The 16,870-nt window shown below is 40.9% G+C and overlaps 1 protein-coding gene across 7 annotated transcripts; it reads left to right on the top strand.

Moving 5' to 3' along the window:
• Positions 1–427: 427 nt before the first annotated feature.
• LOC107815296 (protein PLANT CADMIUM RESISTANCE 7-like) lies at positions 428–14,940 on the top strand. 7 transcript variants are annotated; one of them, XR_012709212.1, is made up of 8 exons: positions 428–866; positions 1,145–1,216; positions 1,317–1,526; positions 1,636–1,763; positions 5,514–5,582; positions 6,416–6,478; positions 13,709–13,777; positions 14,659–14,940. XR_012709212.1 is itself a non-coding variant. In XM_016640853.2 (5 exons), exons 1-4 carry the CDS (start codon positions 611–613, stop codon positions 1,722–1,724), a joined length of 627 nt encoding a protein of 208 aa, XP_016496339.2. In that variant the 5' UTR covers positions 428–610; the 3' UTR covers positions 1,725–1,763; positions 6,416–6,702. The 7 variants fall into 7 exon arrangements, 1 of the variants encoding a protein (XP_016496339.2); XR_001654721.2 differs by lacking the exon at positions 5,514–5,582; XR_012709213.1 differs by lacking the exons at positions 13,709–13,777; positions 14,659–14,940 and adding an exon at positions 7,027–8,382.
• Positions 14,941–16,870: the final 1,930 nt, after the last annotated feature.

Here is a 16,870-nt window from a genome sequence, read left to right as displayed (position 1 = left end):
TGTGTGGTTACATAATTACACCTAATTTCATGCTGACCAAGTAATTAATCGGCCATACAAACATACCAAACTGCGTGATTACATCCAAATCCAATTTCAAGGTGGCTTTTCAAACATACTCTTAACAAATTTTTATTTGGGAGGGGGGGGGAGGGGGGGGGGAGAATGTTGTACCCTTTTAAAATTCTGAAACGATTCTTAAGAGGCGTATTTTCACAACATTTAATGATTTAATCCTTTATTGTCCTTACTGAATTTATACACTCCTTGAGTTAAAAGATAAATCAAATAAGCAAATGACAAGTGCGCGGGTCACAAAACTCCAAGAATCTGCATACTTAATAACCATCCATTAGTCTTCCACTCCTAAAAGTGTAATCAATTTAGCCATTTTTTCTTTTGGTAAAAAATTAGGAGCCAATGTGGCCCTGCCTAGCTACCAAGAAAATTGTTTAAACAAATTCTTGGGGAAAAATAATTCAACTCCCTCGATCAAAAATCAAGAACTAAAGCCCTTACTTCTCTCCCCTCCTCCTTCCTTTTTTCTTCTTGCTATCCCTCTCTTCCATGTCTGTTTTGTCCTGATCTCTGTTTCTGCTAATAATTAACAATGTATCCCCATATAAACTCGAATGGGTATGACCAATTCGCTTCTAAATCATTAGAAAAATCTTCTCAACCATATTTTTACCCTCATTTATTACCTTATGGGTATGGTATGCCCCCAACACAACAACTTCATCCACCATATAGATCTTCTGGGTCTAATGTATATGTCCAAAGAGCCCCTATTGGAATAACCAAACCAATGCAAGAGACAACTTGGTCAACCAACATTTTTGCATGTTGTAGAGACCCCAAAAATTGTATGTCCCGCCGTTGTTTTTTCCTTCATACATCATTTTGCGTTCTGTATTCTGGTCGGGATTCATTATAAATTGACCAATTTTATGTGTACGGCCAACCTATTGTAACCTTCTTTGTTTATCCGGTGTTGGAATCGACAATATAAGCAAGCTTAGATAGGCTTAGTTTCCTATAATTTTATAAATTGAAGCATAATTATTGTTTTTCTTCTTGATGTATAAATCATTTTCTTATAATTTTATGAATATGCCTAATGATATTTTTCCTTTGTGTATAGGTCTTACAACATGTTTTTGTCCATGTATAACATCCGGGCATGTTACAGAAATTGTCAGTGAAGGACGAACGTGTAAGACAAACAATTAATCCTATGATATATTTGTCGAGCTTTTGAAAATTTGTTTTCGTTTATGTTTATTCTCTAATTTTTTTTTTCCTTTTTGGGACAGCATGCATGGAAGGAGTGATAGTAAACTTGTTGCTATGTTGTTGTTTGGCTGCACCCCTTTACACATTTTACAACAGGGTTAAATTGAGAAAAAAGTTCAAGTTGGAAGGGAACGGCGTTCTTGATTGCATTACTCATACACTTTGCTGTTATTGTGCATTGTGTCAAGAGTATCGTGAGCTTCATCGTCAAGGATTTGACCCTAGTCTTGGTAATTTTCTCATATTCACAATTATAGTAACAGGGAAAAATTAAAATATTAGCGTAAACGTAACCAAAAATGAGTGTTATCCTAATATTTTGTAAATTGATATGTTCAGGATGGGCAGAAAATATTGAGAGGCAAAGCCATGCTGTTGCTGTTTTCACTATCACGCCACCTCAAGTTCAAGAAGCAATGAAAAGATAGATAAGATCTCGAATATTTTTCGACCAGTTAATTGTCAAGGTAAGAATTATGAAGTTTTCTTCTAAAAATATGGACTATCTTGTTTCTGGGTAAGGAGTGTTTTATCCCTTAATAATTAAATCTATCTTCTTAATAGACTAGACAAACCAGTAATTTCCTAATTCTACATGCCTGAAAAACAAAAAGAAAAATTACTTTTTTGATGTTTAAACTAGGGTTTTTTATCGGGCGGATTGGGTAGATATTTATGTTTAACGGTTCGGCTTATCGGTTACCGGTTTGTAAATGTACTAATCCGCTAGCTACCCAATAAGATATTAGGCGGATTGGTATCGGATTAGCGATAATCAAGCAGATATCGAGCGGTTATTTATCGGCTAAATCAAATTGACAATAAAAATTACATAAATAAATAAGATATTAAACAATAGATAGACGATCCAATCACAATCACACTCTAATATGTTTGAAGCTCTCATTGTTAATGGTAATTTCTTCTTCTTTAATTCTTTTACAATAAGCAAGTTAAAAATACACATTGGGGATATCTTAACCAGTAATAGAAGCTCAGTTATAATATTAATTAAATCCCTTATAATATTAATTAAATCCCTTATAATATTAAATGTACTTTCTTAATAGACAAGTCAAACCAGTAGTTTCCTAGTTCTGGATGCCTAAATTTATTATACTGACTAGTATTAAACAGTAATGTGTAATCCCTCTATGCAAAATATATAGCTTGTTATATATATTACTTACCAAATATAATGACCTTTTTTGGGAAATGAGCTTTTTAATAATACATTTTTAATGCTCTAAATTTCTTGCTTTCTGTTAATTGTAAATAGATAAGTATTGTTTATAAAATTAAAAGTAATGTTTGAAATTTGACCAGACCGAGTCATATCATTCTTTGATCCATAAGGGAAATGTAAACTTGATGAAATGCATAAAATTAATACCCCCCCCCCCCGTCTCATTTAACGTGATGTAATTTGATTAGACACATAATTTAAGAAAGAATGAACAATTATTGAAATTTATGATTTAAAATAAGCCACAAATATTATGTAATCATATTATTAATGATATGACGGAAAGTTTAAAGTTAAATTATATTTCAAACGTAAAAATACATCATTCTTTATTAGACAGACAAATGAAGAAAGGGACAAGAGTAATGTTTAATTTAATGTTGGGTTTAAACCAACTCATATGCGTGACTATTCTTATTGTTACTGCTGCTGTTATATCTTAGAGATTTTTACATTGTTGGTCATTAATAAAAAGCTATTTTAATAAAGAGCTATTTTATAATTACTTTTATCATTTTATTTTTTTCCCTCAATATAGATGGATTCTCAAATAGCTTGTGATCACCAGAACTATCCACTTGATTAACTTCTTGAAATAGGAAAAACAATTTTGGATTTTTCATTTATTGCCCACTCCAAGTAGATAGAGATCGATTTCAATCTAGCATTTGCATAAAGAGGAAGAGATCTACAACATGTTTTGCCTTTGTATGTATATAGGTTGTAAAACTCAGTTCTTGGATTTCAGCGTTCCTTCGATGTCCAACTCACATACATTATAATTTACACACACAAGATACACACCCTCTCTCCGAATAAACTGGTCTTATGTTAAAGGACATGCATAAACCGAGTTGAATATCTATATGCCTAAGGGAAATATGATTTGCAAAGTAGGATACAAAAGTTCATATCTTTATAATGGAAAGCTCATATAATTCATGGACGAACAGTGGAGTTCATAAAAGAAACCAAAGAAAGATCTCTGGGGCTTGCTATCGTAATCTCTTCTCATAATGTATATGAGAAAGAGTGACGAACTTAACTTTACTACCGAAATTAGGATCATGTCACAATGCTTAGGTGGTTTGAACCATCCAAGCAAGCATATTTGAATTTTAATTTTTTTTTCCAAATTTCCGTTTATAAATGGATATGAAGCCACTCCACTACCATATAATAATTCCCCATAATAATGTTTGGGGATGTCATTGTATTTATAAATCAGTACATAATTATAAAATGCAAGAATACCCTTATTTAGAAGGGTAACATATAACAATTCATAGGCAAATATGGTAAAATATATATGTATATCAACACGCCCCCTCAATCGAGTATGAGGACATACCAAGATTGTCTCGGAGAGTCTTAAATCGATGATAGGAGAGGCCCTTCATAAGAATGTAAGCTAGTTGGCGCTCCGTTGGTAGATAATGAACAAGAATAGATCCAGAGGCTACACATTCTTGTATAAAGTGATAATCAACTACACGATGCTTTGTACGAGATTGCTATATAGGATTCATCGTAAGATATAGGCACTTACACTATCACAAAATTAGATGAGTGGGCGCATCAAAGAGATTGTGACGACCCGGCCAGTCGTCTTAAGAATTAATGCCCCGATCCCCTATTAACTATTTTTCCCGAGTTTATTTCTGCTATTTTAATTTGCCGGGATGTTCGGTTTTGAGTTTCGGAGAGTTTTGGGACACTTAGTCCCTAAATGAGAGCTTAAGTGTTGAAAGGTTGGCCGTAGTCGGAACAATGTGAAGACGGCCTCGGAATGGAAGTCTGATGGTTTCGTTAGCTCCGTTGGGTGATTTCGGGGTTAGGAGCGTGTTCGTATTGTGTTTTGGAGGTTCGTAGCTAATTTAGGCTTGAAATGCCGAAAGTTGAATTTTTGAAGTTTCCGGTTCGATAGCGAGATTTTGATCTGAGGGTCGAAATGGAATTCCGAAAGTTGCAGTAGTTCCGTTGTGTCATTTGGGATGTGTGTGCAAAATTTTAGGTCATTCGGACGTGGGTTGGTTATGTTTTTGATCAAAAGCGGAATTCGGAAGGTTTTAGAAACTTAGACTTGAATCCGCTGTGTTTTGGTTGATTTGATGTTGTTTGAAGTGTTTTGAAGATTGGTACAAGTTTGAATAAGGTATTAGGTGATGTTGTACTTTTGGTTGAGGTCCCGGGGGTCTCGGGGTGATTTCGGATAGTTAACAGAGAGTTTGGAATTTTTGAGAAAGCTTCAGATTTTCTGCTGCTGTTTTTTCCGCACCTGCGGATTGGGGACCGTAGCTGCGATGCCGCGGATGCGGGGAAAAGGAGCGCAGAAGCGGAAAGAGCCTGGGAAGGCTGGAACCGCAGAAGCGGCTTAGGGGCTGCATCTGCGATGCCGCAGATGCGAAAAAGGGAACGCAGAAGCGAAAATTGGGACTTAAGTGAAAAACCACAGATGCAGTTCAAGGACCGTAATTGCGGTACCGTAGAAGTGGAAATTGGGCCGCAGATGCGAAAATGCCTAGGCCAGAACATATAAATAGTTGCCTTCGCGAATTTGAGCAATTCTTTCACCATTTTCATCCGGGTTTGAAGCTTTTGAGAGAGATTTTTGAGGAAAACAAAGGGGAATCACTTGGAGGTAACATCCTTGACTTCATAACTCGTTTTTATGTGATTAAAGGTCTAATTAGTGGCAAAATTTTTTGGGAAAAAGGGTAATTAGGGCTTGTGTTTAAGAGACCTTTAAATGAGGATTTAAGGGGCCATTTAGACTACGATTTCAGTGTTCTTGTTATGTAAAGTTTCGTGAGAGTTTGAGAATTCTGAAAATGTAAATTTCATCTGATTTCGAGACGCGAGCCCGAGGGGTGTTTTGGTCATTTTACATAATTTCACGTATTAGCTTAGACTTTAATTTTAGAATCAGTTACTTGAAGTGTTATTTATATTATGCAATTGAATTGAATAGATTGGCCATTTGGAGTCTAGTACTCGTGGCAAGAACGTGGTCTCGGGTTGATTTTTGAGCCGGTTCGAGGTAAGTGGCTTGTCTAACCTTGTGTGGGGGACCTTCCCCTTTGGATTTATATATTTGGTAATTAAAATGCCTTGTACGTGAGGTGACGAGTGCGTACTTGTGCAAATTGTTGGAAATCCGGTTTTCTTTAAGTATTGATTATTATGTTTCTTTTCCGACTTTCATTACTTGTACTATTAAGCCTGTTGTTAGCTTAGGAAAGCATGTTTAAGTGATTTATTTGCTTTAATTGTCCAACATGTTTACCAGAACTCTGTGCAGCATGCTAGGCTAGAATTAATTGTTTCCTTAATATGAAATTTCCATTTCTGAAAATTTTCTTGTTGCTGTTGTGTATTTATTTTGGGACTACGGATGTGGGATTCCGGTAGATCCCCCTGCATAGTTATATGGAACTACAGTAATGCACCCGATAGATTCCCCCAGTACAGGGTATTTTCATTTGGGACTACGGAACGAGATTTCGGTACATCCCCGCGCACTATGAATTGGACTATGGGACGGTATCCCGGAAGACTTAATGGATATGTGTATTTGGGGCTACAGGACGATATCCTGGGAGATCCCGGATCGATATTATTGGTGCTGAGCTGTACTTTCTTTCTGTGTTTACCTCGCTTCTATATAGTTGCTGCTATCCTGTATATCATGTTACTTTCACTGCCGTATTTCATTATACTGTTCTATTCTATACTGTCGAACTTTATGTTTTTGTTTAATCTCTATAGGGCTCTGACCTTCCTTGTCACTACTCGACCGAGGTTAGGCTTGACACTTACTGAGTACCGCTGTGGTGTACTTATGCCCTTTCTGCGCATGTTTTTCATGTGCAGATCCAGGTACCGCTACTCAAGCCTACCATCGTTCAGGGAGGAAACTGCTCTAGAGACTTCGAGGTACATCTGCCGTGTCCACAGACCGAGAAGTCCCTTTCTATTCTAGCTGTTAAACATTGCCCTTATGTATTTTTCTTTCTTGTTAGATATTTTGGAGTTAGACTGCTAGATATTCCAAAGGCTTGTGTTTCCGTGAGTTTCCGGGTTTTGGGATAGTGTACTGCTTTTGAGAATGTTGTGTTATATATACCGAGTGACATTCTAACTATTTTTCCATTCAGTTATTGTGGCTTTTGATTATTTCTTCCGCAAGTTTCGTTTATGTTCCGCATTTGTTAGGCTTACCTAGTCGTAGAGACTAGGTGCCGTCACGGCAGTTCACGGAGGGTGAACGGGGGTCGTGACAAGTTGGTATCAGAGCTTCAGGTTCATAGGAGTCATAGATCACAAACCGGTTTATTAGAGTCTCGTTGATCGGTACAGAAACGTCTGTACTTATCTACGAGAGGCTACGCAACTGTTAGGAAAATTTCCACTTCATTTGATTGCCTTGTCGAGCGATATTTTGACATCACAATTCTAAACTTCTGTCTTCTATTCTCTCACAGATGGGGAGGACACGTGCTACTCGAGATGATCAGGCACCCGTGCCCCCTACTGCAGCCATTAGAGGCCAGGGCCTGGGTAGAGGCCGAGGACGCGCATATGGTGCAGCCAGAGCCCCTACGCGAGCTACCGCCAATGTACCACCAGCAATTCCAGCTGAAGTCCAGGCACCTGACATGCCTACTGCTACTACTACTACTCCAGCTCTTCAGGAGACTTTGGCGCAGTTCATGAGCATGTACATCACCTTGGCTCAGGCATGGTTACTCCTCATTGCTGCAGCCATATCCTAGACTGGGGGAGGAGCATAGAGTCCCGCCGCCCGTACTCCTGAGCAGCGAATTCATGTTGAGCAAGTCCCTGAGATTATTCTTGTGCCACCTGCAGTGCCGGTTCAGCCCGAGGACAGGGCAACGGCTTCCGAGGATGAGTAGCTGAGGCTTGAGATGTTCAAGAAGTACAAGCTTCCTGTATTTAATGGTCTAGCATCGGATGATTCTTTGGGATTTCTAGATGAGTGTTACCGCATTCTCCGTACCATTGGTATATATGGATAGAGTGGGGTTTCCTTCACTACTTTCTAGCTTCGAGGGGCCGCCTACGAGTGGTGGCGCACCTATGAGTTAGATAGTCCAGATGAGGTTGCTTTACTGACTTGGGCTCAGTTTTCAGATTTGTTCCTGAGAGAGTATGTTCCTCAGAGACTCAGGGACGCATGGCGCGCAGAGTTTGAGCATTTGCGCCCGGGTACTATGACTATCTTAGAGTATGCTATCTGTTACACTAGCTTGGCTAGACATGTCCCAGCCTGGGTTTCTACTGTCCGCGAGAGGGTTCACCGGTTTATTGAGGGCCTTATTCCCAGCATCAGATCTAGCATGGCTCGTGAGTTGGAGATGGATATTTCTTATCAGCAGGTGGTGAGCATTGCTAGGAGGATTGAGGGTATGCATGCTAGGGATAGAGAGGACAGGGAGGCCAAGAGGTCTCGAGAGTCGGGCCACTTCTCTGGTGCCCGTGCCCCAGCTGCAGGACATCATGGTAGGGGTTATATGAGTCGCCCTGTTCATTCAGCTCTTCCAGCAGCCAGTAGTGCTCCATCTCCTCCTAGGCCTTAGGAGCTTTATTATGCACCTCCGGTTTCTAGCGTGCCTCCTGTGCGGGGTGCTTTCCGAGGTCAGTCCAGCAGACCCCGCTCTAGCCAGTCACAGCCATCACGTCCTCCCAGAGCTTGTTTTGACTGTGGTGACACACGCCATATGGTGACGGATTTCCCCAGACTTGGGAGGGGTGCACCTCCACAGACTTCTCAGCCACAACGTGCCCCGCAGAGTTCTCAGGCTATAATTATAGCTCCAGTTGCTGCCCCACCTGCTTAGCCAGCTAGAGGTGGAGGTCAGGGAGGTAGAGGTCGCCCTAGAGGGGGAGGCCAGGCCAGATACTATGCCCTTCCTGCCCGTACCGAGGTTGTTGCCTCCGATTCTGTCATCATAGGTATTATACTGGTTTGTCACAGAGATGCAACAGTTCTATTCGATCTAGGATCCACTTACTCTTATGCGTCTTCTTATTTTGCTCCGCATCTGGGTGTACCTCGGGATTTTTTGAGTTCCCCTATTTATGTTTCTACCCCGGTGGGAGATTCTCTTGTTGTGGACCACGTTTATCGGTCGTGTTTGGTTGCTCTTAGTGGTTTTGAGACCACAACCGATTTATTGTTACTCAGCATGGTTGATTTGATATTATCTTGGGCACAGACTGGTTGTCGCCCCATTATGCTATTCTTGATTGTCACGCCAAAACCGTGACGATGGCTATGCCAGGTATACCGTGTTTGAGTGGAGGGGTGCTTTAGATCACACTCCCAGTAGAGTTATTTCTTTTCTTAAAGCTCAGCGTATGGTTGAGAAGGGATGTGACGCGTATTTAGCTTCTGTAAGAGATGTCAGTATTGATACCCCTTCAGTTGATTCAGTCCCAGTAGTACGGGATTTTCGGATGTGTTTCGAGCTGACATTCCGGGCATGCCATCTGATAGAGATATTGATTTTGGCATTGATCTATTGCCGGGCACTCATCCCATTTCTATCCCTACATATCGTATGGCTCCTCCTGAGTTGAAGGATGTGAAGGATCAATTACAGGAATTGCTTGATAAGGGTTTTATTCGGCCCAGTGTATCACCTTGGGGTGCTTCTGTCTTGTTTGTGAAGAAGAAGGATGGTTCTATGTGTATGTGTATCGATTATCGCCAGTTGAACAAGGTTACAATGAAGAACCGCTATCCTTTGCCTCGTATTGATGATCTATTTGACCAGCTTTAGGGCGCACAGTTGTTTTCTAAGATTGATTTGCGCTTAGGTTACCATCAGTTGAAGATTCGGGAGCCAGATATCCCGAAGACTGCTTTCAGGACTCAGTATAGTCATTACGAGTTCCTTGTCATGTCATTTGGGCGGACCAATGCCCCATCAGCCTTTATGCATTTGATGCACAGTGTGTTCCGACCATATCTTGACTCATTCGTCATTGTCTTTATTGATGACATTCTGATGTATTCCCGGAGTCGGGAAGATCATGAGTAGCACCTAAGGACTGTGCTTCAGACTTTGAGAGAGAAACAACCGGCATTGCAAGCAAATATAAAGCCCCCGCCCCTTTGAGCCGGAAAGCGTACCGGCTGTTTGAGTCGCGAAAGGGCCACTTGCTTAATATTATTTAGATATATAATAATAATAGATAGATAATATTATATTACATATCTATCTATAAACAAAAATAAAAAACAAAAATAAAGAAAATCATTTTTTATAAAACTCTTCATTCCTGGGAAGAGGAAGAAGCAGATAGGACAAAGGCCTTCTCTTTCCGTCCGCTCTTCCCAAAGTGAGCGAATTGCGTGTAGAGATCCGTATGGGCTTATAATTTAATTGGTTGAAACGTACCTCTCATAACGGTGATATTGTAGGTTCGAGAAAGTTATATGCTAAGTTCTCGAAATGTGAGTTTTTGTTGGATTCAGTGGCATGTCTAGGCCACGTGGTATCAAGTGAGGGTATTCAGGTGGATCCGAAGAAGATAGAGACCGTGCAGAGTTGGCCCAGACCATCCTCAGCTACAGAGATCCGCAGTTTCCTTGGCTTGGCGGGTTACTACCGTCGTCTTTTTGAGGGATTTTCATCGATTACAACCCCTATGACCAGGCTGACCTAGAAGGGTGCTCATTCCAGTAGACAGAGGAGTGTGAGGCGAGCATTTAGAAGCTCAAGACGGCTTTGACCACAGCCCCACTTTTGATGTTGCCCATAAGTTCGGGGTCTTATACGGTCTATTGTGATGCCTCGAGGGTTGGCCTCGGAGCGGTGTTGATGCAGGATGGTAGGGTGATTACCTACGCGTCCAGACAATTGAAGATACATGAGAAAAACTACCCTATTCACGACCTTAAGTTAGCTTCCATTGTTCATGCCCTGAAGATTTAGCGCCATTATTTATATGGGGTTCCTTATGAGATTTATACTGACCATCAGAGCTTGCATCACCTGTTCAAGCAAAAGGATCTAAATTTGTGCCAGAGGAGATGGTTAGAGTTGCTGAAGGACTATGATATCACTTTTTTGTATCACCCGGGCAAGGCCAATGTAGTGGCTGATGCCTTGAGTCGCCGGGCAGAGAGTTTGGGGAGTTTGGCATATTTACCAGCATCAGAGAGGCTTATGGCGATGGATGTTTAGGCCTTAGCCAGCCAGTTTGTGAGATTGGATCTTTCGGAGCCCAGTCGGGTTTTAGCTTACGTGGTTTCTCAGTCTTTCTTATTTGATCGTATCAGGGAGCGGCAATATGATGACCCTAATTTGCTTATCCTCAAGGACAAAGTTCAACACGGTGATGCCAAAGATGTGACTATTGGTGATGATGGGGTATTGGGGATGCAGGGTCGGATTTGTGTACCCAATGTTGATGGGCTGCGAGAGTTGGTTCTAGAGGAGGCCCATAGTTCGCGGTATTCCATCCATCCGGGTGCCGCAAAGATGTATCAGGATTTGAGGCAACACTATTAGTGGAGGCGGATGAATAAAAATATAGTTGGATTCGTAACTCGGTGTCTCAACTGTCAGTAGGTGAAGTATAAGCACCAAAGACCAGGTGGGTTGCTTCAGCAGATAGAGATTCTGGAGTGGAAGTGGGAGCAGATCACCATGGACTTTATAGTTGGACTCCCACGGACTTTGAGGAAGTTTGATGCTATTTGGGCGATTGTGGATCGGCTGACCAAGTCTGCTCATTTCATTCCTGTGTGTACTACTTATTCTTCAGAGCAGTTGGCGGAGATTTATATCCGAGAGATTATTCTCCTACATGGTATTCCGGTGTCCATCATTTTAGATAGACGTACTCAGTTCACATCACGATTCTGGAGGGCCAGACAGCATGAGTTGGTTATTCGGGTGGAGTTGAGTACAACATTTCACCCTCAGATGGACGGACAGTCCGAGTGCACTATTTAGATTCTTGAGGATATGCTCCGTGCGTGTGTGATTGAGTTTGGAGGGTCTTGGGATCAGTTCTTGCCATTGGCGGAGTTTGCTTACAACAACAGCTATCAATCCAGCATTCATATACACCGTATAAGGCTTTATATGGTAGGCGGTGTAGATCTCCGGTGGGGTGGTTTGAGCCAGGTGAGGCTAGACTATTGGGCATAGGCTTGGTTCAGGATGCTTTGGAGAAGGTTAAGGTGATTTAGGATAGACTCCGTACAACCCAGTCCAGACAGAAGAGTTACGCGTACTGGAAGGTTCGCGATATTTCCTATATGGTTGGAGAGCGGGTTCTGCTTTGGGTTTCGCCTATGAAGGGCGTTATGAGGTTTGGGAAGAAAGGGAAGTTGCGCCCAAGGTTTATTGGCCCTTTTGAGATATTGAGGCGTATTGGGGGGGGGGGTTGCTTATGAGCTTACCTTACCTCCCAGCTTGGCAGGGGTTCATCCAGTATTTTATGTTTCGATACTCCGGGGGTATCATGGTAACCCGTCACACATGTTGGATTTCAGTTCAGTCGAGTTCGACAAGGATCTATCTTATGTTGAGGAGCCAGTGGCAATATTGGACAGGCAGGTCAGAAAGCTGAGATCAAAGAACATTGCATCAGTGAAGGTTCAGTGGCGGGGTCAGCTGGTCGAGGAGGCAACATAGGAGACCGAGCAGGATATGCGCAGCCGTTACCCTCAACTTTTCACTAATTTAGGTATGTCTCTATGCTCGTTCGAGGATGAACGAATGTTTAAGTGTAGGAGGATGTGACAACCCGGCCGGTCGTCTTATAAATTAATGCCCCGATCCCTTATTAACTACTTTCCCTGAGTTTATTTATGCTATTTTGATTTGCCGGGATGTTCGGTTTTAAGTTTCGGAGAGTTTTGGGACACTTAGTCCTTAAATGAGATCTTAAGTGTTGGAAGGTTGGCTGTAGTCCGAATAGTGTGAAGACGGCCTCGAAATGGAAATCTGATGGTTCCCTTAGCTCCATTTAATGATTTCGGGGTTAGGAGCATATTCGGATTGTGTTTTGGAGGTCCGTAGCTAATTTAGGCTTGAAATGCCGAAGGTTGAATTTTTGAAGTTTCCGGTTCAATTGCGAGATGTTGATACGAGGGTCAGAATGGAATTTTGAGAGTTGTAGTAGTTCCGTTGTGTCATTTGGGATGTGTGTGCAAAATTTCAGGTCATTCAGACATGGGTTGGTTGGGTTTTTTATCAAAAGCGGAATTCGGAAGATTTTAGAAACTTAGGCTTGAATCTGATGTGTTTTGGTTGATTTGATATTGTTTGAAGTGTTTTGAAGATTGGTACAAGTTTGAATAAGGTATTAGGTGATGTTTGGGCTTTTGGTTGAGGTCCCGGGGGTCTCGGTGTGATTTTGGATAGTTAATAGAGAGTTTGGAATTTTTGAGAAAGCTTGAGATTTTCTGCTTCTGTTTTATCCGCACCTGCAGATTGGGGACCTCAGGTGCGATGCCGCAGATGCAGGGAAAAGGAGCGCAGAAGCGGAAAGAGCCTGGGAAGGCTGGAACCGTAGAAGAGGCTTAGGGGCCGCATCTACGATGCCGCAAATGCGAAAAAAGGGATCGCAGAAGCGAAAATTGGGACTTAAGTGATAAACCGCAGATGCAGTTCAAGGACCGCAAATGTTGTACAACAGAAGTGGAAATTAGGCCGCAGATGCGAAAATGCCTGGGCCAGAACATATAAATAGTTGCCATTGCGAATTTGAGAAATTCTTTCACTATTTTCATCCGGGTTTGAAGCTTTTGAGAGAGATTTTTGAGGAAAACAAAGGGGAATCACTTGGAGGTAACATCCTTGACTTCATAACTCATTTTTATGTGATTAAAAGCCTAATTAGTGGTGAAACTTTTTGGGGAAAAAGGGTAATTTGGGATTGAGTTTATGAGACCTTTAAATAAGGATTTGAGGGGCTATTTGGACTCCGATTTCAGTGTTCTTGTTATGTATAGATTCGTGAGAGTATGAGGTTTCTGAAAATATAAATTTCATCTAATTCCGAGACGTGAGCCCGAGGGGTATTTTGGTCATTTTACATAATTTCACGTATTAGCTTAGACTTTAATTTTAGAATCAGTTACTTGAAGTGCTATTTACATTATGCAATTGAATTTAATAGATTGGGGATTTGGAGTCGAGTACTCATGGCAAGAACGTGGTCTCGGGTTGATTTTTGAGCCGGTTCGAGGTAAGTGGCTTGTCTAACCTTGTGTGGGGGACCTTCCCCTTAGGATTTATATATTTGGTAATTAAAATGCCTTGTACGTGAGGTGACGAGTGCGTACTTGTGCAAATTGTTGGAAATCCGATTTTCTTTAAGTATTGATTAGTATGTTTCTTTTCCAGCTTTCATTACTTGTACTATAAAGCCTGTTGTTAGCTAGGAAAGCATGTCTAAGTGATTTATTTGCTTTAATTGTCCAACCTGTTTACCTGAACTCTATGCAGCATGCTAGGCTAGAATTAATTGTTGCCTTAATATGAAATTTCCATTTCTGAATATTTTCTTGCTGTAGTTGTGTATTTATTTTGGGACTACGGATGTGGGATTTCGGTAGCTCCCTTTGTCTGTTTATTTTGGGACTACAGATGTGGGATTCAAGTTGATCCCCCTGCATAGTTATATGGAACTACGGAAATGTACCTGGTAGATTCCCCCAGTACTAGGTATTAACATTTGGGACTACTAAACGGGATTCTGGTAGATCCCCGCTCACTATGAGTTGGACTACGGGACGGTATCCCGGGAGACTTATCGGATATGTGTATTTGGGACTACAGGACGGTATCCTGGGAGATCCCCGATCGGTATTATTGGTGCTAAGCTGTACTTTCTTTCCGTGTTTACCTCGCTTTTGTATAGTTGTTGTTGTCATGTATATCATATGTTACTTTCATTGCCGTATTTCATTATACTGTTCTATTCTATACTGTCGAACTTTATATTTTTGTTTAATCTCAGTAGGGCCCTGACATTCCTCGTCACTACCCGACCGAGGTTAGGCTTGGCACTTACTGCGTACCGTGTGGTGTACTCAAGCCCTTTCTTCGCATGTTTTTCATGTGCAGATCCTGGTACCGCTACTCTGGCCTACCATCCTTGAGGGAGGCGACTGCTCTAGAGACTTCGAGGTACATCTGTCGCGTCCGTAGACCGAGAAGTCCCTTTCTATTCTAGTTGTTAAACATTGCCCTTCTGTATTTTCTTTCTTGTTAAATATTCTGGGGTTAGACTGTTAGATATTGCAAAGGCTTGTGTTTCTGTGAGTTTTCGGGTTTTGGGATAGTGTACTAGTTTTGAGAACGTTGTGTTGTATATGTCGAGCAATATTCTAATTATTTTTCCATTTAGTTATTTTGGCTATTGATTATTTCTTCCGCAAGTTTCATTTATGTTCCGCATTTGTTAGGCTTACCTAGTCGTAGAGACTAGATGCCGTCACGACAGTTCATAGAGGGCGAACTGGGGTCGTGACAGAGATAAGTATGCAAATCTCGTAGCAACTGTTGGAACCCTAATACCTCAGCTACAGTATGAGCCATGGCACGATACTCAGTCTCGGTACTAGAGCGAGAGACAATATGTTGTTTCTTAGAAGATCAAGATATAAGATTTGGACCCAAGAAAAGCAGGGATCCAGTGCTAGACTGATGAGTATCAGAATAACCAGCCCAATCAGAATTAGAATATGTAGTAAGAGAACAAGTAGTAATTGGTGTCAACAAAAATCCAAAATTAAGAGTACCAGCAATATAATACAAAATGTATTTAAAAGCAACAAAGTTAGTAGAAGTAGGATTATGTAAGTGTTGACTAGCTGTGTTTACTACAAAAACAATATCAGGCCGAGTCAGAGTTAAATACTGTAAAGCACTCACTAGACTACAGTATAAAGTACAATCAACAACAGTAGAGCCCTCAATAGTGCCATATCAGAAGAAGATGGAATGGAGACAGGCTTAGGCTGTAACAAACCAACACGATCAAGAATATCTCTAGAATACTTACTCCGAGGGGGATACAAACCAATTACCAACCGAGTGACATGAATAACCAAAAAAATGAAGATCACCAAGATCAGTAATAGAAAACTCAGAATTAAGTAATTTTGAAAACAAGGATAATAAGCGAGGATTGGAGCAGTAATGTAAGGCTCCGAAAAATTTCGCTAAATAATTTAAGATTTCGTGGTGCCAAGGTAGGCTAATTATTTTATTTTGTGTGCAAACGAAGATTATTAATATGATGGATATCAATTGAATAGGGTCATAAGTGTATAAGTCATATTATAAGTGATTTGGGGTCTAAGGAGAGGCCTAAATCTAAGCCAAGTTGGAAAATTACATGATAAACTAAAATTCCAAATGAGTGCGCACAAAACCAAATTTTGGACGAGCATATATACATATATATAAAGGTTTATATGATGCACAACCTATAAAATTAAAGCTATTTGAGTCTATTTTCCAACTCATCAAACCGTTCCTCATTTGGATATGTATACAAAAAGTTATGACCATTTTACTGGACCTATATCATATGCGCGGCCAAATACGCGGCTGGTGCGCGGCCGCACATATTTGAAAGTTTCTGCCTTGTGTTAGTGACCCGAGCGCGGCCGCGCACCTAGCAGCCCTATAAATACCTCCAAGACCGGGTATGGAGAGTCTCTAAGTCATTGTTTTGAGCTAGGGCTTGCTCCATCAAGGGGAATCCGTTCCATACTTCCCTCCCATGAACCAAGGTAATGCTTTTGGAGTATTTTGAGTCGATTTCTACTCCTAAACACTTATATTAACAAGGATTAATCTTGAAGATTGATAACGCCCAACTATGCCTTTTAAAAGACAAAGCGGTCGCTACAAATATAATCCGATTTTAAGTCCGGAATCGAATCCTCAGGGAACTAACCTATCTATTACACTTTTCAGCAATGTTATTATCAACTCAATCAATCTCTAGATGCAAGATTTTTGATCAATAAAGATTGGGCTTTTGTTCAACGACTTCAACTACTTATAAAAAAACAACAATAAGCTAAAACAAGGATAATTCAATGGTAAAAAGGTCTAGGGCAGTGATTTCCCCAATTGCTAGTTTAGGTCTTGACTCTTCCGCTATAATCTCGCCGTAATACTCTATGAGGATTAAGAGTTATGGGCTATCGTAATTATCTCTCGATCAACTACGATAATTTACTAGAGCATTCTCTCGAACTACTCTAGCTGACTATAGGTATACAACTCTAGATTATCCCACCAAAGTTTTGTTATCTCTAAA

The sequence above is a fragment of the Nicotiana tabacum genome, chromosome 5 (genome assembly GCF_000715075.1).
Source record: "Nicotiana tabacum cultivar K326 chromosome 5, ASM71507v2, whole genome shotgun sequence".
NCBI lineage: Eukaryota > Viridiplantae > Streptophyta > Magnoliopsida > Solanales > Solanaceae > Nicotiana > Nicotiana tabacum.
This window is presented reverse-complemented; position numbering and strand designations above follow the sequence as displayed.

What these genes read in the sequence shown, in the direction of transcription:
- LOC107815296 (XM_016640853.2), top strand. Translation starts at nt 611, where the DNA reads ATGTATCCCCATATAAACTCGAATGGGTATGACCAATTCGCTTCTAAA. An exon ending in TTGTAGAGACCCCAAAAATT is followed by an intron (nt 867 to 1,144) that starts GTATGTCCCGCC and finishes CTTTGTGTATAG; the next exon opens with GTCTTACAACATGTTTTTGT. An exon ending in AGGATTTGACCCTAGTCTTG is followed by an intron (nt 1,527 to 1,635) that starts GTAATTTTCTCA and finishes TGATATGTTCAG; the next exon opens with GATGGGCAGAAAATATTGAG.